General features: G+C 38.9%; 1 protein-coding gene across 2 annotated transcripts in view; it reads right to left on the bottom strand.

The window, feature by feature from the left end:
• Positions 1 to 24,969, bottom strand: part of GIGYF2 (GRB10 interacting GYF protein 2) — a 123,377-nt gene that overhangs the window by 33,141 nt on the left and 65,267 nt on the right. Inside the window, exons 9-15 of one of the 2 annotated variants that reach the window (XM_037524237.2) lie at positions 16,116 to 16,295; positions 12,632 to 12,849; positions 12,378 to 12,540; positions 12,099 to 12,287; positions 7,369 to 7,565; positions 6,302 to 6,461; positions 2,432 to 2,598 (exon numbers count right to left, since the gene is read on the bottom strand). In XM_037524237.2, coding sequence (XP_037380134.1) covers positions 2,432 to 2,598; positions 6,302 to 6,461; positions 7,369 to 7,565; positions 12,099 to 12,287; positions 12,378 to 12,540; positions 12,632 to 12,849; positions 16,116 to 16,295 — 1,274 coding nt within the window. Of the gene's footprint in view, positions 1 to 2,431; positions 2,599 to 6,301; positions 6,462 to 7,368; positions 7,566 to 12,098; positions 12,288 to 12,377; positions 12,541 to 12,631; positions 12,850 to 14,890; positions 15,128 to 16,115; positions 16,296 to 24,969 lie in introns of those variants that run through there. The other variant, XM_054700170.1, reaches the window with a different exon arrangement.

Raw genomic sequence — 24,969 nt, 5'->3', positions numbered from 1 at the left:
TAGTGATCATGTAACAATTCTAGAAATGGGACAAAAAACAAAGGAGAACTATGTGAAGGTTCAAGGAAATGTTACAGGAGGAATTTCATAAGGGCACATAACGGAGACAGGGAGACACGGTAAATCTTTCTAAAGATGCGGAGAAATCTTAAATTACAAAGAATGTGAAAATTTTTGAAAACTAACTCTCTACCCAAAGAGGAGCTGTTTCTATTACTATTTTTTAAAAAGATTTATTTTTTTATGCATACAAGAACGGGGCATAGGTCAGAGGTGTGGGGAGGTAAGAGGATTCACCAGAGACAGAGTGGGGAACAGAACAGGCAGAGTGACTGAAATACACTGCTGAGGGGAGCAGCGGGCGAGTCAGGAGAGAGGTCAGTTGCACCATGTGGGTAGCTCTCTGGCCGGGGATCAAACTTGTGCTGCAATGGCTGCGAATAGCTTCACAGGTTGTGTCTCAACCCCTTGCACCACCAGGGAGGCCCCCGTTTCTATTACTATTTATCAGGAGTTACAAAAATGAGCAACAGTAAAATCTTGTGGTTTTTCATTTATATTTCAAATACTGCGGCTGGAATCTAAATTCTGAAAAGTTATGACTGCAAAAGAGAATAAAGCTATACTAGGTTAATCTAAAACTTCTACATGAAAACCCAAGTTTCAAGGTATACATCATCATGGTGAATTTTCTGCTTGGTGCTATTCAGTGTAAAAGTAAAAGATGACAGAAAGCAGAGCTCCCCATGGTTTTTTTTTTTTTTCCCCCCTTAAGCAGATGTGACTGAGGCTCAGTGTTTTATTGCAGATTAGAGCAAGCATGTCAGATCCCAGTGACAAACTTTTCATCAATGAAACAGGCAATCTCAGAGAAGGGAAATAAAGCTCAAACTTAGTATATAAATTAAATTAACATATAAAAACACTCAGCATCACATATGGCATTTTCCCTTGGATTCACTACAAAAATGTCAGAAATAATTACCCTCACCTAGGGATCTTCATTGCTCACAAATTCTAAGAGGTCTCAACCCTCCAATCCATCAGTGAATTTTGAGATTAATCACTGGGTCAAGATCAACATGTGTTTTTTTAAAAAAGAATGAAATAGAGAAAACAGATGCATAGCACAAAGCATTTGTGAAACTCTGCCCTGCATATACATACATACACATACACACATTATACACAAATACACAGAGAAGTGGTGCAAACCTTTTTTTTTTGAAACTATGGCTTGCGGTTCAAAAAAGGTTGAGAGTCACTGTTCTTACCTATGACCTCCCTTGAATACAGATGTTATGTCTTAATCATTTTCATTTCCTAAGAACCTACTACAAAGCTTGGTACAGGCCCTCAATACACAAGAGAATAAACTGGTGATATAGAATCCAGTGTTCACATTAAAGATTTTTGACTGGGGCCACTTTTCACTATGGCTAGTCACACTAGACACTCCACTGGAGAAGGGAAAATGAGGCTCAGGTCCAAAGTCCTCCGAAAGGAAATCTACTGGAAGAGGATTTCCCTTTAAAGGTATTCCAGGCGCCAGTATGCTAACTATAGAGACTAAATTATAATTCATTTTTAGCTGAAGTAATAGTAATGAATCTAAAAAAAAAGGCTTCAAAGTATTCCAAAGCACTAAAACTTCTATCAGTGACATTTGCTTTAAGAGTAGGGGCCTCCCTGGTAGCGCAAGGGGTTAAGCACCGCACTATGAAGCAATCCACAGCCTCTGCAGCACGAGTTCGCTCCCCAGCCAGCCAGGGAACAACCCACATGGCGCAGCAGACCTCTCCTGTCTCACCCGCTGCTCCCCTCAACAGTGTATTTCAGTCAATCTGCCTGATCTGTTCCCCACTCTGTCTCTCGTGAATCCTCTCACCCCCCCATACCTCTGACCTGTACCCCCACTCTTGTATGAATAAATAAATCTTTAAAAAAAAATAAAAGAGTAGACCTCATATTTAGAAACTTTTGAGTCAGAAATCAAGAGGTAAAGGCAAGGTGATGGGGGCAGAAAGAGAAAATGCATCGTAAGTAGAGGCCACAGGAGCTCAGAGACCAGTAACTGATGAGGTGCAGCAGACACAAGTAAAAGCTCTTGAAATGAGCTGAGAGGTAAAGAGCAAGAACATACAGGACCCAGTCAGCAGGTCCATTTTTCAGTGAAAATACATTTTATAGCTCTAATCTATGAATTTAATGTATACAGTGAGGACTGTTTCTTGAAGGGGAAGGGAGAGAGGAGGATGGGCACAGATATTTGAGTTTTGTAAAGATCGGCACAGCTAGCGAGGCTATCTACAGTTCAGACCTCCAGTGTCATTTTAATAATTTCCAAAGAACTAGTTTCTTCCTCATGAGATTAAACATCTGGGTTATTCTGCGTGTGACAGATGATCTGAGGGAGTTGTAAGATGCTTACCATATGAGGAGGAGGAGCTGGACCCGGAGAGAAGGGAACCCTTCCCCACATCTTCATGATATCACCAAGAGGCTGGAAGCTTTCATCACATGCTCTCTTCACCAGTAAAGACATAGTAAAATAGCCTGCCTGAAACCATTCAGCCATCTCCTGATTATTGAAGGGACCTGTAATAGCACCGATTAAACACAAAGAGAGTAAGAGTCCTTTTCTAATAGAGGATAAAATATTTCCTGAGTCCCATCCTCATCCAGAGGTAACAACTTGTTTCAGGTGGCACCTGTCAAATATCTTGTATATCTTAATTCATCGCCAAAGGTGGTGAACAGGCTTCTTACAAAATACAACAGAAACTATTCTGAAATAAGCCTTATGTTTACAGATCCCAAAATCACAGCAGTGCTTTAATTATTTTAAAGGGCATAATTAGCTCCATCTTTCTTACTCTCTATAAACCACTGGTCAGAAAAGCATGGTACAGTCAAAAAGAGTATCTGTTAGATTCTATCTCTAACATACAGAGAATATAAACATGCAGCGTTGAACACTTTGCTCTAATTTTCACTTTTGCCAGAGATTGATGGCTAAGCAAAATAAAGCAATAATCAATGATATTTAGACAAACTATAATTTATTTACCTAGATAAGACTAAATCTAGCCTTGGTAGGGGAAAAAGAAAATAATCACCTTTAAATGTTTTATAATAAGAAACTATCAACTATTTCATATACAAAATTAACAAATGCATGCTGATCAATCAACAGTAGTTACTTCACTGAGCAAATATTTACTGAACGTAGATTATGTCAATGTAGGCAGAAGGGATCTAGCAATTAAAAAAAAAAAAAAAGAGTACTGGAACATCCACTTGAGGGAAGAAAGGGTATATACCCTTTTCCTTACCACTCCTGTTACATACAACTAAAATCTCTGGATATTATAGAGCAGATAAACAGCTGGAGACTAAAAGGTGAAGAAAGGGCAGCAGACTAACCAAGCACCTTGGGGTCTGAGGAACAATGTGGTGGTAAATGCCCTGGGTTTTCATTTTACCTCATATATCCCAGAATAGAGTTGGAACCAGCAATAAGAAACATGACCCAATTATACGCTGTCTACAAGTCTTCAATATAGCAATATGAGGAAGGTCAAAAAGTAAAAAGGACAGAGAAGGATTTATCATGTAAGCATTAGTCAAAAGAAAGCTGGAGTAGTTGGCTATATTAGTACTGACAGACTTCAGAGCGAAGAAGATGACCCGAGACACAGTATATAACATTAACAATAAAGGGTGGAGCTGCCAAGAAAACACAGCAATCATGAAAGTGTATGCACCAACAACAAAGGTGCAACATACATAGAGCAAAATCTGATAGAACTGAAAAGAGAACAAATCCACAACTATAGCTAAAAGAACTCACCACCCCTCAACACATGTTAGACCAACCAGACAGAAAATCAGCAAATTTACAGAATTCAACAGCACCACCAGTCAACAGGATGTAACTGCCATTTTTAGACATCAAAATAAACATTTTTTTTCAAGTACCCAATAACATGGCAAATTAAACTACATTCTGGGCCATAAATCTCGGTAAGTTTTTAAAAACTGAAATCACATACGTAAGCTCCCATACCTCAAGAAGCTACAAAAAGAAAAAAATAAATCCTAAGAAACAGAGCAGAAATTGATGAAACTGAAAACACAAATAGTAAAAATACAATAAAAGAAAGCTGATTCTTTGAAAAGATCACTAAAATGAACAAATCTCAAGCAAGAGTGACAAAAAAAGAAGTATATAAACTACCAAAGAAACAGGGTATATATCACTACAAACTCCACAGACAATAAAAAGATAGTAAGGGAATACTACAAACCACTCTGCACACATAAATCTGGCACCCTCACAAAACAAACTACCACGATACATCCGTATCAAGTAGATCATATAAACAGCCCTATAACGATTAGGGAAACTGAATTTGCAATTTAAAAATTCCTGAAATAGAAACTCCAGATGGTTTAACTGGCAGCGAATTCTACTAAACATTTAAAAAAGAATTAACACCAATTCTAAATAATGTCTTCCAGAAAACATAAGAGAGTAAGTCCCAGTTCATTTTATGAAGCTAACATTACCCTGATGCCAAGATCTCACAAGAGTACCAAAAATGCCTACAACATCACCCCTCATAAACAGAGATATAAAACCCCTTAAATATATGTCATCAAATAGGATTCTGCAACATAAAAAAAGAATTATACACCATGGCCAAATAGAATTTGTTCCAAGGATACAAAGCTGTTTCAAAATTAAAAGACCAATAAATGCAATCTACCCTATTAACTGGCTAAAACTCATGATATGCAAAAACATGGTCATATCATAGACACAGGGGAAAAAAATTCAACTAAATTCAAAACCCAATCATGATTCAAAAAAAAAACCCTCAGAAAATAGTGTACTTCCTCACCTTGACAAAAACCCAGCAACTAGTTCTGCACTTAATATTAAAGACCACGCCCCTTAAGATAGGTGCAAAGGGAAAAACAGGCTGTCCTCCACCTTTTCACCCAATGATGTTGGGCTGAAAAGGCCATAAAAGGTATACAGATTTGGAATACAATCCCTATTTGCAGGTGACAATAATGTCTACATAAAATATTCTCTGGGACCTAACAAAAAATCTAGAACTAATCCATGTAAGAAAAAGACTGAAAGCCTTTTTCAAAACTGAAAACTCTGGGGACTACATCAAACTAAAATGTTTTGCACAGAGAAGGAAAGTATCCTGAGAACAAAAAGGTGCTAACTGAACGGGAGAAGGTACCGAAAATTACACATCCTGCGAGGGGGCTGCATCCAGCTCATTCCCATACAGAGACGGAAATACTCCAAAGCTTGACTGTATCAACGCCAACATCCTGGCAGTTACCCTGCACCACAACTGTGCAAGAGGGTACTACTAGGGGAAACTGGTTAAAGGGTACATGGACCCTGTATTATTTCTTACAATTATATATGAAAACTACAATTATTTGAAAGCAAACTGAAAATATGTGTCCTATATATTTTAAATTAATACACAGACCTGCTTTGATGCACCTGACATTGCACAGGGGTGTGAATAAATGATGAACAAATATAGAAAGAACCAGAAGCCACAGCTGCCATGAGGAGTAAGAGATGAGTAAAAAGACTGAGAAGAAAGGGAATGAGGTCACAGGGGCTGTGCTTGATAAAGCATTAAGATGAAACTGACTCTAATACAGTCAACAACTAATTTCAGGTTATAAGCAAAGATTTCAAAAGCAGAAATGCAGAATCGACAGATGGCTTTACAGAATTTCTCCCCATCTAACCTAACTTATATACCATACAAATATTTTAAGGGATTAGTTTATAATGTGGTATTATTTTTTTCAGACATTTTTCATGATTCTTTATCACCTCTACTTTATGGAATCAACTCCATTTTACTGAAACAACAGCAAGGGTTTCCAAGACTGATGCCATTACTTTTTTACAGCAGGAAGAATATAGTATAGAGACTATGAGACTAAATGACTTACCTGTCCAGTTCACTATCTGGGATGCCAGAACTATTTAGCTTATACCCCTAGATTAATCACATTCTGCCTGTATTCTAATGATTTTCACTGGATTCCTCCCACTGAAATCATAAAGTACTATGGGTGGAGCCTAAAAAATGCCTCCACATATTTTATAACCTTTTAAAAGGGTACAGATAGCTGGCAGCATTGACTTCTTTATCTACTACTGCGCAAGTTAACATTAAATAATTATCATTTTAAAGAATCTAGAAGTACCAGCACACGTTTCTATACTTAAAGTAGAACAACCTACCTTGAATTTCTCCCTGAGGATCTTTGTAATACCACTTCTGCATTGCTTCATGCATCAACGGAACTGAGACACCCTTAGCTCTATGTTCCTGCAGTTTTGATGCCAGTCTCTCATCATCCAGTGCACTGTCTTGGAGATAAGCAACCATCTTCTCAGCTTGCTAATAAAAAACACATAGACAAAAAAAAGTATTAGAGAAACAAATGATTCTAAATAGTTCTACACACAAGAAAAATGCCAACTTGATCTGTGAAAGGCATTATGTACAAAAGATATCAGGTGACATCTTAATTCTTCCAAAAGTGCCATGAAACAGATATTGTTCCCATTTTACAGAGGGAGAAACTAAGGCCCACAGATGGCATATCTTACACGCGGTGTCAAAATTATTAAGCAAAATTCACAAACTGCTTCGTATCAAAGCACAGGCTTCTAATCCACACATTAGGAAGCATGCATGTTCAACTAATAAGCTATGGTCAATTCTAAATGATTAACCCTCTAAAAACCTGGGTTTTAATAGAACAAAAGATTCCATTAATAACTATGTATAAAATCTTTTACAGAGTTCAACTTAGACACTGTCTCCTCTCTCCATTTTTTTTAGCATTTCCTGCCACCAACCACCCTGACCCTGAAAGAAAGTGAAATTCTTTTGCGAAAGCAAACTAACTTTTACTTTACGTATAGCACTGTGTACACAATCTCCGGGAAACCTAGAGACATGAATAAGATGTTAATATCCTGAGAGTTTAACTATTTTCCCTGCTCCATTTGGTGCCCATCCACAGCTGCCTGTATTAGTCATTTTTGGCATTCCATTAATTTCCAAAAAGAAAAAAGAAAAGCAAACAGCTAAGAGCAACCTCAAAAGAGCAAAAAATAACCTAACATAATGACTACTACATAGCAGAAACTTATGACCATGAAATGATTTGAAAGACAATTACTCATACAAATAAATACTAGATATACAAACAACTTTTCCAGCACATAAAATCTAGTGCACAAAAGTTTTTGCATATGCATTTAATGTTTTCTAGTTCTTATAGTATTGTGCTTTTTACCTGCTCTAAATGCTTGAGCCCCTCTTCATCATCTGGCTCTGTGGAAACACCGCCCATCCCAGGAGCACCTACGACCGGCGTTTCAACTGGCCGGAGGGCAGGACTAGGATTGGGAACAGGAGGTGGAAGTATGAGGAGAGGAGAGGCTGTATCTGAAGGAATCTGTGACAGGGGCTGCTGGACATCAGGAACCATGTCTAGAGGGGGGGAAAAAATGTAGACAAGTGAACACGCTTGAAAACATATACTCTTATGAAAGAGAACTCTACATCATCAAGTTGGGCAGCTGGTTAAATGGGCGCCGCAGAAATGTGAGCCATCGTGAACACTGCAGTATTCCTCCCCAGAGTTGGAGAAGCAAGTCCACAGACAGACAAGATACAAGAGTTATGCATTATCTAGAGGATCCTTTACAAAATCAACCTGTGTCTTCAGAACATTCACTCAATATTACAGCTCTCCCTCTTGAAAACAATCGATCTAATCCCTTCTTTATCTCTGAATACTACAGAAAGTTAACTGACAATCTTCTCAATGAAGTCCTATCTCATCACTGAAGCCTTTATTAAAAATATGCAATTATCTTAAATAAGTACCTGTTTTATTTAAGCCATAATTAACATAATTTTATACATTACATTTTGAAGCATAATGAAAGGCACTTGGCGTCTACCTGTACAGTGTGGGAAGTTCTTCTCAGTTAAGAATAAAGGCTGCAAAAGAGGTTCTGTCTTGGTTCCTATCTCTAACCTCTCAGCATGCAGGCTCTGAAGTCGGAGAGGGGATGGAAGTAATTAGACACAACTGCAGTTTCCCCTTTGAAACCTTGTTTGTTCAGTTACAGATAGCTTCTCCAAATTCCTGTTCCTCTCACTCTTTCCTCTCTCTGCCAAATTTCTTAAAAGGACAGTCTATGCAAGTGATCTCCACTTCCCTGCCACCTATGCCTGCTACAATGTGACTTCCACTCCCCCCTCTCCAGTGAGGCTTCTCTCTTAAAGATAAGCAGTGACCCAAAGTCCCCAAATCCAAGGGCAATTCCTAGTCCTCATCATCCAACCTCTTAATAAAATCTGACATTATTTACCTAATTCTGAGCAGAAAAAGTCTCCATCTGGAGTTTTTTTGTACTCTACTTTGCCTCTGGAGATTTTTCTCTAGCTCCTTTTACCTACCCTCTAAAGACAGAAATTACAGGGTTCTAGTATCAGTCCACTTTCTCTTTACATAAATACATAATCTTTGAAATTTTTCTTCTTTCTCTGGCTTTAAACTTTCCAATCCAGTTACAGTCCCTCATTCACAACTGCTCTCTGTCTATCTCTATCTAACATCTCACCACCACCTCAGAATCAATGTTCAAAACTGGATTTATCACCTCCCATCCCAAATGCGCTCATCCACTCCCACGCTCCTCTGTTAGTGACACTGTAGTCCTCTCCGGCATGTCAGTCATCTTTGACTCTTCCCTCTTCTTTGTACCGTTAGGAGAGTAGTGACTGTGTCTTGTCAATTTCTCCTCTGAGAGCTGAGCTGCGCTCTCTCCCTTTACAGATGCACCGCTGGCGCTGGTGACTGCAAGAGCCCATCTGCTACCACCACACACCACTGTCAACTCCAAGTTTCAACCATGCTTCCATCATTCTCCTTTCACACCTCATACTTCATCAACTCAATAGAACAGGAGTATATGACACCTCATATCCAAGCAACATCAAACAAAAGGCTTCTGTGCAGCAAAAGAAACAATCAACAAAGTGGAAAAACAGCCTAAAGAATGGGAAAAAATACTTACAAATCACATACGTAACATCTAAAGTATATAGAGAATTCATACAACCCAAGAACAAAAAAAATCAAATAATTTAAAAATGGACAAAAGGCCTTAATAGACCTTTTTCCAATGACATAGAAAAAGACCAGCACATAAAAAGATGTTCAGAATCACCAGTCATCAGGCAAATGCAAATAAAAACCACAATGAGATATCACCTCACACCAGTTAGAACCCCAACATCACAAAGACAAGCGCTAGTAAGTGCTGGCGAGGAATTGTCCGGAGCCGCCTGGAGCATGCGCCATGTTGCACATGTGCTCGATGAATTAGGTTTTTCGCCTTCGGAGAGACCCCTGCGTTCTCCTGTAAATCACGCGAGACTGAGAGGCACGATGGGAGGAGCGACAGGGATATAAGGAAGGAACCGCAGGAGGCGGGAGGAGGAATCACGAGGAACTGCGAGGAGGCAATAAGGAGATACGACAAGGGTTACTGCGAGAGGAGCAGAGAGAAGGCCAGGGAAGTAAGAAAGTCAGGGAAAAGAAAGACATGTAAAAGTAGGAAAAGGATAAAGGAAAAATAAAGCAGCAAACGCTACCGTCAAGTTGTCAAGCCCCTCATTTCAACCCTCAGCCCTTCTCTTCCCGTGCCTCCGAATCCCGCGGGTCGGGACAAGGAATGAAGAAAGATCCTGCAGATGGGACTGTGAACTGGTACAGACATCATGAGAACATTATGGGGGACCCTCAAAAACTAAAATTAAACAACTGTATGATCCAGCAAGTCCACTTATTTAAATAAAACAGAAGCACTATCTTGAGAAGATCTCTGCACCCACACCTTAATAGCAGCACTATCTGCAGGAGCCAAGGCATGGAAAATAACCTAAGTATCTAAAGAAAGATGGACACACATAATGGACTAGTATTCATTCATAAAAATCAAGAAGATCCTGCCATCTGTGACAATTTGGATGCACTTTGATAGCATTATGCTAAGTAAGTTAGAAAGATGAAAACATTCTATGACCTCATTTATATATGGACTCTTTAAAAAAAGCAAAAACATCAAGGTCGTAAGATAAGAGATCAGATTTGGGGTTACCAGAGGTTGTGGGACACATGTGGATTGAAGGAGGGTGGTGAAAAGACACAAACTTATAGTTACAAGATAAATACTAGGAATGCAATATAAAGCATAATGAACACAGTTCGCAATGCTGTGACACAGAAAGTTAATACAGCAAATCCTGAGAGCTGTCATTATAGGATCAAACTTTTTCTTTTTTTGCTTTCTGTTTTTGTTCTATCTATATAAGATGCTGGATGTTAACTAAATTCACAGTATGTATGTTAACCCACCATTATGTTATACAACTTAAGCTTATACAGAGAGGTAAATGAATTGCATCTCAATAAAACTGGAGGGAAAAAATAAATTAATGAAACAGGAGCTGATGCCTGCCCATGTGTGGATCGGTCCCACTTCCTCTGCCTTAGCTTTCACCTCAATCTAGCATGAGAGGGCCTCCCCTGGTGGCACAGCGGTTGAGCGCTGGGCTGCAGGGCTGCCCGCAGCCTCTGCAGTGCTGGTTCATTCCCCGGCCATCAGCGAGGGTCCCACCAAAAAAAAAAAAAGAAAAATCTAACATGAGAACACCCTCTCCTAACCCATCAGCTAAACCTCCCTCCGAATTCTATTCATTATTGCAAGACAAGCTCAAAGACCCTTGCTTCTGAAAGCAATCCAGCTGTCTGCCAAGGGAAACTCATATTGTCACTTTTTGCCCCATGCTTTGATGAGAAATACGGACTTTCAATTTTTTATATACACTTACGGGCCTTTCTCAAAATACACGTCAGGATCCCATTCCAAAATCACCTAGAATAAGACCCCAGGCTTGAACAGTCAGGAGAAAGTAATACTGGAGCACATTATAAGTTGTCATTATAATGACAACTACAAATGAAAGAGATCTCAAGATGTACAAGTCCCACAGCGCCTGCTCTATATAGTAGAGATTTGTATATGTTGAATTCACTTGTTCAACTTTATTCTAAACATCAAAAAAACAAACTGAACAATGTAAACCAACATGATCTCAACAAAAAGTTTGAAAGCAACAGATCTTTATAATATATTGCTATGATGGGACAGTGCTAGCTACTTAAGGAACCAGACACTTAGCTTGGGAGCATAGGGTAGGCGAGAGTCTGAGGTGCAGAGAATAGAGTGTCTAAAGCATGATGGTAGGATGCTGTGATGCTGGGGAAGTGAGTCTGACAGAGATGGAGACAGGGGCTGATAGTGCATGAAGGCAGGCAGAGGCCAGATCATGCGAGGTCTGATAGGCCATGTTGAAGGGTATGAATTTTTATGATGAACGAATCAATTAACCGTCCAATATAAGCATTAGCACGCCACTTTGTAATATGTACAAGCAGTAACATAGAAATGACATTAATAATGTCTACTAATATGAGCAATTTAAAGTCACGGCACTAACACTGGAGAAGGAATTAAGCTTCAAGCATGTTCTCCAGCAAAGGTGAAAGGACTTCCTTGGATTCACGCATGTTCACTTTTAGCTTTCCTCAGTGCAAGGACATTTTGGGTAGTCATATGGACACACATATAGCCATCACACGAAAGGAACCTATTATCTGATATGGGGATCAAACTACTGCACAGGATCCCAAACCCCGTTTGCTCGTCTGAAAATAGGCTGGCTGTGTCATATAACCCTAGAAGTGAAATTTCTGAACTCCACCCTTGCCTCATCTATCTCTGTTTTGGTGAGGCAGCAGCGCTGATGAAGTTTGCTAGTAAAATTATCTACTCCAATAACTCACTACTAGAGGTAGTTCTAAGAGGCATAGGCAGAAGCCTATCTTATCAATGGTCGCTGGCCCCAGGAGAGTCCTATTTCAGCTGGTCTACTCTCAATACATACCATCCCCTCTGTTGGGCACTTTGGCTGGTAGACTATTTTCTGTCCGACTCTCTTCTTCACCCTTTTCTGTTTGTTCAGTTTTGAGTTCCTCTTTCCTTTCAAACTGTGGTGCTTCCTGAGGCTGATGGTCTGCAGGAGAACCTGGTCTAGCAGAAGATGATGAGGTCTGGGGTGGTTCCTCACTAGCTTCTGTAACATGAAATAATCTTACATTAACAACTTGCGAAACTGAAGGCTTGATGAATAAAACAACAAGGTGAAAGATAAAATGAGCCTCACCAACTCCTATTCTGTCTGTCTTCTCTCCCTCTTTCTTATGTGTCTTGTCGGGCTCTTTGGCTTCTTCATTATGGCTACCCTCGGAGTCAGAGCACTCCTCTCCCTCCTCAACTGGTCGGAAGTCCATCTCCTGCTCTTCTGGAATAGGCTCTTTCTGTACTTTCTGTAGCAGGAAAATAAAGCCAAAGGTCAGCAAGCCTATTCAGCCTGGGTAGGTCAGCTCCCATCATGACATTTGAAAGCAAATTTCCTACTTTCAGAGAGAGGAACGCTCCAGATGAGTCAAACGTGCCCATTTCCTCTTCAGCGTCCTCTAAGCACCACTCAGGCAGGCTGTCCCTGTCATCATCCATACTCCCGCTGCCGGAGCGCACCCTTCGGTAGCCCCGCTCGTCATCCCGGTCTCGGAAGTCAAACTCGAACCTTCGCCGTCGTTCCATGTGCTCGCGCCAGCCCGCAGACCGGGGGCCATCTGGGGAGGGGGAGGAGCACACAAACCTTAGAAACGTTTAATGACAGTGCCTGAACAAGATCATGGATTGGAAATGAAGGGGAAAACTGCAACTGAAAGCAAATTCATATGGATGAACCTAAATCAAATGAAGTTTAGCGCTCAGCACATGCATGACTGCAAAGTGACAAAGTCGCCGTCTCCATCAAGTATGAGCCAACAACACACTCAAAAGCTTTTAAAAGATAAATTTAATACAAATCACTTCTAAAGACACTTTTATTCAAAATACACACTTTTAAAGAAGGTGTGTATCTGACTAAAATGCTGATTAACCACTCAGGTGGCCTACTAGCCCAGCCTTACATACTCAAGTCCATGTCTTCCTCTGTTTAGCAAGTCTTAAAGCAGTTTCTTTTCATGAAATTGTCATTCTTTAAATGTAAGACCAACTCCCCATGTGGATTTATGACAGCAAACCCACTGCGCCTACTTGCCAGGGGCAAGACCCCACTCTGTAATGCGGATCAATCCCCAAGTCATGGAATTATAACATTAACAGAGTTCGTAAGGCTTTTACACCGTCCACTATTCAACTTCACAGTTTGAGAAAAACTCTGACAGAAGTAACCTTCGTAATGTCAAAGCAAAACTAAAACCCATTTCTGCATCCTCTGCTGCTTTTTCCACAATAACATGCTCTTCTCTTCCCCTTTTCTCTCATCTCTTAGCTCTCCCTAGGGAGCTTTTATTTCCGTGTAATACCCCCAGGGACATTCCTAACTCCACCCTAGCATACTATTCATTACATTTACTTTCCAACAGAAGAGAAATGCCTAAGAATAAAAGATACCAGTCATTTAAAAAAAAAAAAAAAAAAAGGAAAGAAAACTTGTTAAACTCTTAAAAACCTGAGTATTGAAAGAACCTTGAAGAGGAAGAAGGTATTACCCTATTAAAATTCCCTATCCTTGATGACTTCTCTGCATGAGATACACTGAAAAATGAGGCCCATGTTTGATGGTCTTACTACTGAGGCCCAATTTGCTAAAACCGGCAATCTAAAATTCAAACTGAAAACCAAAAGGCAAAATCTTAACATGCCAAATACAGGCAGTATCTCATATGTTACTTGCCAAATGTAAGTGAACATCCCCACACTCTCCACCTTTGACTTACAACAATAACCAAAAAACCCTATAAAAACAAAAGAATTTTATACCCGGACTGCTTAAATGCAAACTTCTCAGAAAAAGTATCCATGATCAAATGCTGAGTTCCAAAAAGCACCCTGCTTGCCCCTATCGCTTGTAAGCGTCTGTAAGTATGCACTGTGATAGGGATCGGCCCCTCCAGGCATCTGGCACATGGTTCCCATTATAGGTTTCCTAAGTTCAGCTCCCAGAGTGGGTGTTCTGTTTAATGCTCCCATCCCCATACACATGAGCTGTATGAAATTTCTATCTCATAATTTTGTTGTCATTTTACCAATAAAATTTTATTCATGAAACTAAATGTAGGAGACAAGGCACACTTTAGCTTCTTAAGACTCACCACTGCTTTACAGATCTTATATTAGAACTAAACTTTGATACTACTTCATAAAATTAATCAGAATCATTATTTTTAAAATTTTAATCAACCCCCGATAAGATTAACTGTAATCTAAGAAAGGAAGAGCCTAACATAACAATTGTTATATTCAGACTCAACCTTTAGTGTGCTGGGTTGGAAAAGTAGATGGTCTTCTTTTTTAAAATGCATATTTACAGTGTTTTTTCAGCCCCAGATACCTTCCTATCTCCTACCCTGTCTTTTTAAAACATGTGGATTAAAGAAAGTTAACTGTCAAGTTGACAAAATAACTGACACAAGAGTCAAATATTATGGAGACTTAGAAAAAAATAACAAAAAGACAATATACATCCAAAATCTAGATTGTTGGTGAGGAGGGCCAAGTGGTGAAATATAACACTAACATTTTACTTTGTTTAACTCCCTTTAATAGAATCAACATCAGACGTTTGGGCTCAGAAACATGTTCATCTTCCAAAACATTCACCTTGTTTGTTTTTGATCAGCTGGAATTTTTCTTCTCGCTCAGCCCAGATCCTGTCCATTCTTTCACTGAATGCTTGTTGGGAACATAGTCTACAAACCCTCTGCTCACAGGCAAGCTCGGCATAAAATGCCGTGATGTCTTGAAGAGAACTTTAACATCTGGTTGCCCAGGTCACAGGCTGATGGGAACTGCCTCTATTACTGTGATGTAAACAATGCCTGCTCAGGACAGAGAACCCGCCCGAGAGGCAGCCTTGAGGAGCTGGGGTAGAAGCAGCATGACTGTACAAGGAACTGACTTCGCTGCGTCTCTACTCACCCACAGCTCCACGAAGCACTCCAAATGTCGCTTATATATGTTTACTTGTACTGAAACCAGAGGTTTTGCTTTGCTAATAAATTGATTTCGAAAAGTAAATGAAAAGAGTTTTGCATTAGTAAAAATTTCCTCTATTAAAGGTAAGTTTCCCTTGGCATTTAATTAATAGATAAAATAATGTTATGCATGTGAAATTCACAAGGCACACACAACACGCTCTGTATGCTTCAGTTCTGCACAACCCCCGAATGCAAACTATAGTGGCATCTGATTATCATGAGGCATGGAATCAGCACTTTGATAGCGAATGAACTTTGACACAAAAGCACCAGTGTCTTCAATTACCAGCATATCCAATATCAGGGAAGAACAGTTTGAAGCATTCTTAAGAGTCAAACAGAAGTATTTATAAAACCACTAATCACTACTATTCTCTCTCTCCTTTTTTTAAAGTTAGATAAAAGGATAACTTGTGATTTTTGGGTTTAAAGTTTATTCTTCAAATAATCATAAATCACATTTTCAGGTCAAAAAAATGGAAATAATAAACCCTTTTTTATGCAGAAAAAACATCCATTTTAAAGGGGAGAACATATTCCTGAATGTGTAATTATAGTACCTGTCTAAGTTTTAAAGCATACTAAAAAAGATTAAGAGAGTTGGACGTTACACAAAACCAAATGAAACTCTCTCATTGCAGTTAAGAGCAGGTTTTCCCCATTCAATCACACAGAGACAGAGAGACTTTTTATGTTAAAAATCTGTTTAGGAGACTGAGAGTGATGACATACATGATTCCTCTTATATTTTTTCTTTGCCACTTTATCCTTTCCCCTTAATCACTAGCCCTTTCCACCATATCTTCACTTGCCCCAGCCCCTGTGTCTCTGCTCTGTAGCATTCTTACCAGGACTGTGAGGCCGCCACCTCTCTCCATCCCGTCTTGATCCAGCGAGCCGCCAACCTCCATCTTCATCTTCTCCATTTTGTTCCTCTCTAAAGATACGCCAATTTTCACTTTCTGATCGTATAAATTCATGCTTTCTTCCCAACGATGTTGGTCCACTTTCCTCAAAATTTGGTCTCCCTGTAAAGAAAATAAGTAAACGTAAGCCTTTTGTAAACGTAAGGATTTTGAAAACAGACCTGAGTGCTCAAGTCAAGCTTTTCTGCAAACGTGTGCATTTCAATTTTCAGGCAGTGTAAATAAAATAAATGCAGATATATACATATTTATGTTATTAAACACAAAGATGAATGTTCATAGACTGAACGATTATTTTTTAAACAAAAATAATGTGTGCTAGAAAAGGGGGGGTTGGGAAGAGACATACAATTAAAAGCGAATCAGCCTTTTCCAAGATCTCACTCCCCAGAAGTCAATACCATCAACCGTTTCTTATCAAGCCTTGCAAACGTTGCTCCAGGCGATACTCCTCCTGCACACACAGGTCCCTCGTGGACACAAGCACCCTTGGAATGTTACTTTGTTTTGTACCCTTGCTATGTTCACTTAACAGTGTATCTTGGCGATGCTTCCTTATCATCATATACTTTTTTATTTAAAGTAATACAGTATTTCTAATTACATGATGTACTTTAATATATTTAACCAACTTCTACTGGTGATTCTGTTAAAACAAGATAATGTATATTTTCAACCTTTCTTTTATTCTAAAATACATTGTCAACTCAAAAGTGAAGACTGTGAGATTTAGTTTTTCATTTCTTCTAGCACCTAGTACTTTACAGCCATACAACAAATTGCTTTAGAACAGAGTTCAAAGCTCAGCAATGTCAAGCCTTGATGGAAGTCAAGAGATAATTTAATGGTAAAACACCTTCTATACCAAGTAAACTAGGCTGATACTTTCAAAGGGCAAGACCATTCTAAATTTTGCTAACTGATACATATATAATTCCTAACAGATTATACAAAATCTCACATCAGTGGGAAATCCAGAACATACACCCCAAAGTTTATAATAGCAAATTACAATTCTCCCAATAACCAATAACCACATCAACGCTCTTCATTACTCCACACTACCAGTGAAGGAAAAGTGCACAGTGGCATCTGACAAGGAGGACATTCTGACTTCTGGTCATCCTCTTACAGTCCATTTCATACATATTACAATTCAACATCTTGTTCGCCCAAATGGTATTCAGACTGTCACCAAGTATCATTTTATTAAAGGATAAAATATCTCAGAATAGAGAGGGTGTTACCATTTGCTGGGCAGAACACTACTTGCTTTCCTATTATAGAAAACGACCTCTAAACTAGCCCCAGCAATCCTGCCTCTGGCCTGTGCGTACTCTCCTCTCCTCAAGTGTGGGCTGGACTGACTGGCTCACTCTCACAAGAAAAATACAGCAGAAGAGATGTCACTTCTAATATTAAGAATTACTGTGGTTTCCACATTGGATGTTTTTTCTGAGGGAATCCAGGTGTCATAGGGGAGTCCTGGCAGAGACCCGCAGAGAAGCAGGCTTGCCAACAGTCCTGTGAGTAAGCCTGGACGTAGATCCAACCCTAGTGGAGCCTTGGGTGGCTGCAGCCTGGTTAAGACCCAGGCCAGAACTATCTAGTTAAGCGCTGCTCACAGAAACTGAGCTACTAAATGTTTGCTGTTTTCAGCCACTAAGTTTGGGGGTTATTTGTTACACAGCCATAAGATAACAACAACGCTCATTTATCTAATTAAATCTTCATACAATTCTCAGTATTGAAAGTTATTTTAAAGCTGAGAACACCGAGGCTCAAAAAGATAACCTGGAGGAAAGGTCCGAAACCACACACTACTATTTAAATGGCACAGACAGGATTCAAATGTTAATCTTCTGACGCATGTAAGAACTATTTAATGCACAATAAGTGTCAAGTTTTATCAATGCAAGTGTTCCATGTCTATACTCGGGTTAGAAGACCTTCCAGATTTCTCACGCTCAGTACAAGAAGGGACAATCCATTTTACAAAGCACCACATCCATTAAAAGACTTAGTGAAAATATAGCTATATTTATAAAAGATAAACAAGATTAAACAAAGAAACCCCTCAGGTGTATAAATCGAAAAATTATGGGAAATGACTTTTAACCCAAGTAACCAATCACAAGTAATATATGCCAGGCACTATGAAATGATTTGGAAATAGAGTTGAAATCATATGTAATAGATGTGCTATATTAGAAACACTCACTTTAATCTACTTTTAGACTAAGTCTTTGAAAAAGTAATGAGTGTATCAAAATAAAGTAACAATACTGGCAGTATCCTAAATCACCTAAAACTGGTGACTATATATTTTTTCTAATTGAAAATAAACTGCAAAATATTAGTTATTAAAAATAAAAACACGAGTAATCCCTAAATCTTAGGAAAAATTCTATTTATCTGTGGTTAGCTTTTACACAACTTCATGCTTTATGTATTTTACGTAATCAGCTTACCTATCATTTATAACCAACTTTTCACAAATGATAGCAAATATTTCTCTGCGATCATCCAGCTCCCTAGTAATATGTAGGATACTTTGCTGATAAAGCAAAATTTTGTAAATTATTTCCCTAGTGAACATTTACTTTAGAACTAATTTTTTGCAAACTACATATAATGAGGCAAGAAATATCTGTGTACACATGTATTTTGCCTTTGAGCTATTTCTTCTGAAAAAAACTTCAGAGTGAAATTACTAGGTCAAATGACAGATGCCATACATTTATACCTTTCCCCCCATAAGAGTCAAACAAACCACCACATTATTTTACATTATCAACACTAAGTGCAGCTATCCTTTTAAAATCATTGCTACTTTAATAGTTATAAAAATGACTTATGTGGGGCCTCCCAGGTGGCGCAGCAGGTTGAGCGCAGCACTGTGAAGCTATTCGCAGCCTCTGCGGCCCTGGTTCGATTCCCAGCCGGCCAGGGAGAATCCCACATGGCGGGGCAGACCTCTCCTGCCGCCCGCTGCTCCCCTCAGCAGTGTATTTTGGTCCTTCTGCCTGTTCTGCTCCTGCTCTGTCTCTGGTGGATTCTCTCACCCTCCCTCGCCTCTGGCCTATACCCCAGTTCTTGTATAAATAATAAAATATTTAAAAAAAAATGACTTATGTGACTCGAATATAATTTTTCATATGTCAAGCAAGTTTTTCATGTTGTTCACTAACTTTTATTCCCCATATGTAAATTGTCTGCTTGCATTTTTTCTAAACCAACATCTTCTTAACCTTTATAACTACCAAATCCTATATATATTTTTTATATTAGTACCTAGGAATGAGAAAAATATTGGACTGTTGGAAAAGTCATGACGTATTTTTTCTGTTTTTCGTTGCAAAAATATGTCATGACTTTTCTACCAACCCGATATAAAGAACAGGATATGGTTAAGAAAAACTGGGGGGGACTACGGGAAGGAAAAAAAATTTTTTTCTACCTACTGAAAGTTATCCTATATCTCAACTCTTGGAAAACCTGTACCACCAAGTTGAAATTATATTTATGCCAAAAAAAGTCCAAAAAGGACTAAAGACAGAAACTTTGGAGATAAAGCACAGTACCAAAGAATGAAGATCTTGGGGGAGTCACTGGACCTGATTTTAAATTCTGTCTCATATTCTAATCTATACATCTTTACTACAAAAGATCCAGTTCCTAATTTGAAAGGGTGTGTGTGTGTGTGTGTGTGTGTGTGTGTGTGTGTCTGTGTGTGTGTAACTGAAGCCACCTGAATTTACCTGAACACTAGCCCATTCTATTGTAGTTAACGGAACTCTGTAACAGGAGAGATCAAATTTCGCTATGGAGTGCTTGTTTCCACAAAATAATCCCCTAAAAATGCACAATATTTTTGATATATCAAATGTTGCACAATAGAGCACTGCAGTAAGAAAGACTGAGGTCACAAATTCCCCAGTAAGTCAAGGAAAATCAGAATAATACAATTCTGACATGCTGACTACATCCCAGTTTAAGCAAAAGATAGGTGGAGTTTTGCCTGCAGGTGTCACTATTATTTTTTTTTAAAGATGTATCTATTCTTGCATACAAGAGCTGGGGTACAGGCCAGAGGTGTGGGGGGTAAGAGGATTCACCAGAGACAGAGTGGGTAATAGAACAGGCAGATTGACCAAAGTACACTGCTGAGGGGAGTAGCAGGCGAGCCAGGAGACGTCTGCTGCGCCATGTGGGTTGCTCCCTGGCTGGCAGGGAATCAAACTCGTGCTGCAGTGGCTGCGGACCACTTCATAGGTTACGGCTTAACACTTGCACCACCAGGAAGCCCTCACTATCACTTTTTATAATATAAATGTGAAAAGGATTCAAAGACTTTTAAATAAACTTCATTCATCTATTCATCTACCTTTAAGAAAACTTAATACTGAGGTATATAGCAACAGAAAATACTACACTATAAAATAAAAACATATACAAATCACAAATGTACAATTCCAAGAGTTTTCATAAAGCAAATACAATCACCTAAGACTTAAAAAAAGAAAATCAGCAGCTCTCAAGTCTTCATATCACCCAATCAGTCCTTCTTAAGGTAAACACTATCCTCATTTCTAGCCCCCAAAATTAGTTTTGCCTGCTTTTGAACTTCTTTATCTAGACTGAGTATTTACTAATGCTAGCTTCTTTCAATGAACATCATGGGAGAGTCAGCCACATTCTTATAGAGGATAGTGGCTTGTTCTTTTGACTGCTGTACAGAATCTCATTACATGAAAAGACCACGGTATATTATATTACTCTACTGATGATTTAGGTTGTTTCTAGTTTTTTGTGATTATGATTTGTGCTGCTATGAACATTCTTGAATATGAATTTGAATGATCAAGTTTGTATTTCTGTTGGTACATACCTAGGGGTGAAACTGCTGGGCCATAAAGTATATCCAACGCTAGCAAGTACTACCAGCTACCTTCCCGAGAAAAAAGTGCTGCTTTACTTCTTGTTTTTTTTTTTTTTTGCTTGTTTGTTTTACTAAAATCTCTAGTAAATATTAATATGAGTACCACCTATATAGACAAACACAATTAAAGACACAGGATCAAAAATTTAAAAGAGACTGACACAGCACCTGTCCTATTGGTCCAGAGTCTAGGGAAACACATGCAGACAAATGACCTATTACATTACAATTGACAAAATTCATTAACATATCTCACCCAATCCCCATAAGAATCACTGAGGTCTCTAATACTGGGAGGAAAGGGGTATTTCCCAAGTCACATCACTGGTAGTAATGAAAACTGAAATAGAACCTAGGTGGTTTTAACTCCTGAATCCAGAGATTAAGTCACAAGTTAAGCTCACAGGAAGCAGCTATAAATTCTAGAAAAACTAAAGTAGGAAGTGGAAGATCTAGGATCCTAGTTTAACAAGTTCTAAAGAGACAATAGACACACTGTGGGAGACTGCCAACATTCCTACAAGGGGGAAGGAGGAACTAAATTTATCTTTCAGCAGAAATATCAAAATATATATCCCTAAAAATACCCCTATAGACCAATTTCTTCAATATATAATTTTACTCTAGAAACTATTGGGGCGGGGAAATAACTTTAAGCATGATCTAATAAAATACATTTCATAACACTACTAATATAACTGAAAGTTATACTGCATGAAGGAATTACTCTAAAACATTAAAATAAATCCTTTAAAACCCAAATGATTATAGTACACCTCTTGTCTGTGGAAATCTGGATAGGTGAGAGAGAAAGTCAAAAGAATTTTATCTGTACAATTTGAGTTTAAATACATACATACACTTATATATTATGGATATAATTTAAATGACAAATATTAAAGTTCCTCCTGAGCAACTTAAAAGATGACATCTAAAGCTCCTCTTTAGATACCAAAATGTCTAGGATTCCCTAGTGACCAATGCTGAAATGTGTGAGGGAAATCCACAAGGCCTCTCTCAGCATTTAAAATCAAAGTTTTCTTCTTTCTATAGTGTCAGCATAATGACAAATTGGGTAACCGAATATTTCAATTGAATTCTTATTAAAATTTTAACAGATTAATTTTTAAGCAAGATGATTTAAAGCTGAATGAGCTAGATAATTTACAAAGTAATGCCTAAATCAAATATACCTAACCGATACTTACCAAATGAGCTCAGCAGTCGATCTTTGAATTCGAAACACATTATTACACTGGCACATTTTGTTTTGCTTGTCTATCTACAGTTTTTGTCAGTCTTAAAAAGTGTCGACTGATAAAAAACACACATATCTGAAATGTGTTTTTTCTATGAAAGACAGCACATGTGACCATTTTCCAAGAAAACTACATACCATCTACATAAATCATGGTATGTTCTTTTTTTAAATTAATTTATTTATACAAGCACTGGGTACAGTCAGAAGCGCGCGAGGGTGAGAGGATTCACCAGAGCCAGAGCGGAGAGAACAGGCAGACTGATGAAGCACACTGCTGAGGGGAGCAGCAGGCGCGGCAGGAGAGGTCTGCGCGCCATGTGGGACCCTCACCTGGGGGCCGGGGATCGAACCTGCGCTGCAGAGGCTGCGGGGAGCTCCACAACCCAGCGCTTAGCCGCTGCGCCACCAGGGAGGCCCAATCATGGTATGTTCTTACATCAACAATAACTCAAGATGTATAAAAGGTGCTGAAATACAAATGTGCTACATATGTATTTTCCCCAATGGAGTAAATATTTGGTTGTTTCTGCCTTAATGTATTAAGCCTGAATAGGAATCATCTAAAACTTAAATGAAAACGTTGCACTGGCTCTGGTCTGGTCTGACTGCACGGACTGCCTGAGGAGGAAGAGCAGGGAAAGGGCACCTGTGTGAATGTCTGACTCACAGCCAAGAGTGATGTTTATGGAAAACTTCAGATGGAGCAGAGGCGCTCAGCCAACAAAATCTACAGCTGTGAGACTTGGAACTTACAAGTGCCCAAACTCCAAAAGCAAAAGTGGAATGATGGGACAGACTTTGAAGCTTGTTTATGTGCATTTTTTTTCCTAGCAAGTAACTATGTATTCCTCCATTCATATATATATGTGTGTGTGTATGTGTATATATATATTTCTGATCAACACTAAAAATATTTTGCAATACTGGAAAAAAGTGGAAAGGAATCTCATCCAGGTTCTTTTTTTACTTTTTATGTCCACAACTGTAAACAAAACAGGGTGGTCAGGATTGAGTAATTTAAATTCTATATCCAGAGACTACAGCTCCTCACCCAGCCTAATCCCTAAGGGGTAGCTCCCCTGGTTAACATGACTCCTGAAAACACAGCAGCTCCTGGCTAGAAGGGAGGGCCTGGAGCTGCTCCCGGAGCATATCAGAATCTCTTTGAAAAAGAAACTTACGTTGTTTAGGTATACTCTGTATCTCTACAACCTGTTGTCTGCTGTTGTATACCTATATGCTGCCCAAAATCTCTGGGGGAAGGCAATCAGTAGGTGGGCTGAAATGTGCAGAACTGAAAAGAGAGCTGGCATCTATTAAAAATGCATTAAAGAAAGCTAAGTATACTATGTAAGAAAGAACACAAGAAATCAAGGACACTGCACTCCCAACTAAAGATTTTGTCATTTACAAGTACAAAGTGGTATAACTATGGATCATAGATTAGATTACTTCAGCCAGAAAATCAAACACCTTTAGGAACAGAGCATTTATTTTAATTAATTACTTGATTTTGGCACCTTGCTTAATCGTAATTTTGAATTTAAAAAAAATCAACCAACAAGTATCTCAGGATGATGATCATTCAAAGGAGAGATGCTGTATAGCCACTTCCAATCCAGATGGCTGATTCTGTTTGGATGAGAGGGCCCATGTGTTCCAGGGTGAAGTCGGCAGATCATCTATCTGTACCAATATCAGTTTATCCCAGCCAACCTGGCAACTTCAATCACAAGTAAATTTATAATGGCACAGCAGTGTTCTACCTCTCCATGGGAGCTCCAAAGCGCTACACAGTCAGTAATTTGGGTTAGTAATTAGAAATCCCTGTCTATAGACCATAAGAACCTCCACTGCAGAAATCCAGGAACCAGAACACCTCCTCACTTGAGACATTTCTTTCTTGACAATCACTCTGGCAAATCATTTTTGCCTTAATATAACCTCAGAGAATATTATGAATAGAGGCTTCTAATTTTAGTACAATCCTCCATCATCCTGCCTACTATAATGTCTATCCATGTCACATGGCAGGCACACTCCATTTCTTTTACTTTCAGAGAAGCAGTGTTTACAGTGCATTTACTCTGGTGCATCTGCACCCCTCCAAAATCAGTTAACTGTCCATTGATATAAAGGATGATTCTTAGCAGTACATGCAGGGAATGCGCATTACAAGTCCCCACTTTAAGCTTTTGCCTTCTCTAATGCTGAAGGTCACAGTTTCCATTGCTGTGTCTGAACTTGTATTGAAATGTTTGGCATTAATAAAACAAAGAAGGAATTAATGTATTTTTTAAATTGTTGGGAGTGGGGAAGGACTCTACAAAGGCGGATTTCACTTTCTAAGTAGCATTATATTGGTCTACATTAATAATTTTCCCAGCAGGCCTTCCATGATTTTATTTTGAACAATCAGCTTTTGTTTCTCAGATCCTCTTGCATGTGACATTTGATCAAAGTTTTAAAATCAGCAGCTAAACAGAGGTGGAGGAAAGTGCTGCTCAGAAAGGCATTACACAAAGCTATCCCCACAGCTCCTTTTGAGGTTGCTACAAAGCTGGATCACAGGC

The sequence above is a fragment of the Talpa occidentalis genome, unplaced genomic scaffold, assembly GCF_014898055.3.
Source record: "Talpa occidentalis isolate TD23 unplaced genomic scaffold, MPIMG_talOcc4v2.1 talOcc4.3, whole genome shotgun sequence".
Taxonomy (NCBI): Eukaryota; Metazoa; Chordata; class Mammalia; order Eulipotyphla; family Talpidae; genus Talpa; species Talpa occidentalis.
The sequence above is the reverse complement of the archived record's forward strand: the minus strand, read 5'-3'. Positions and strand labels throughout refer to the sequence as shown.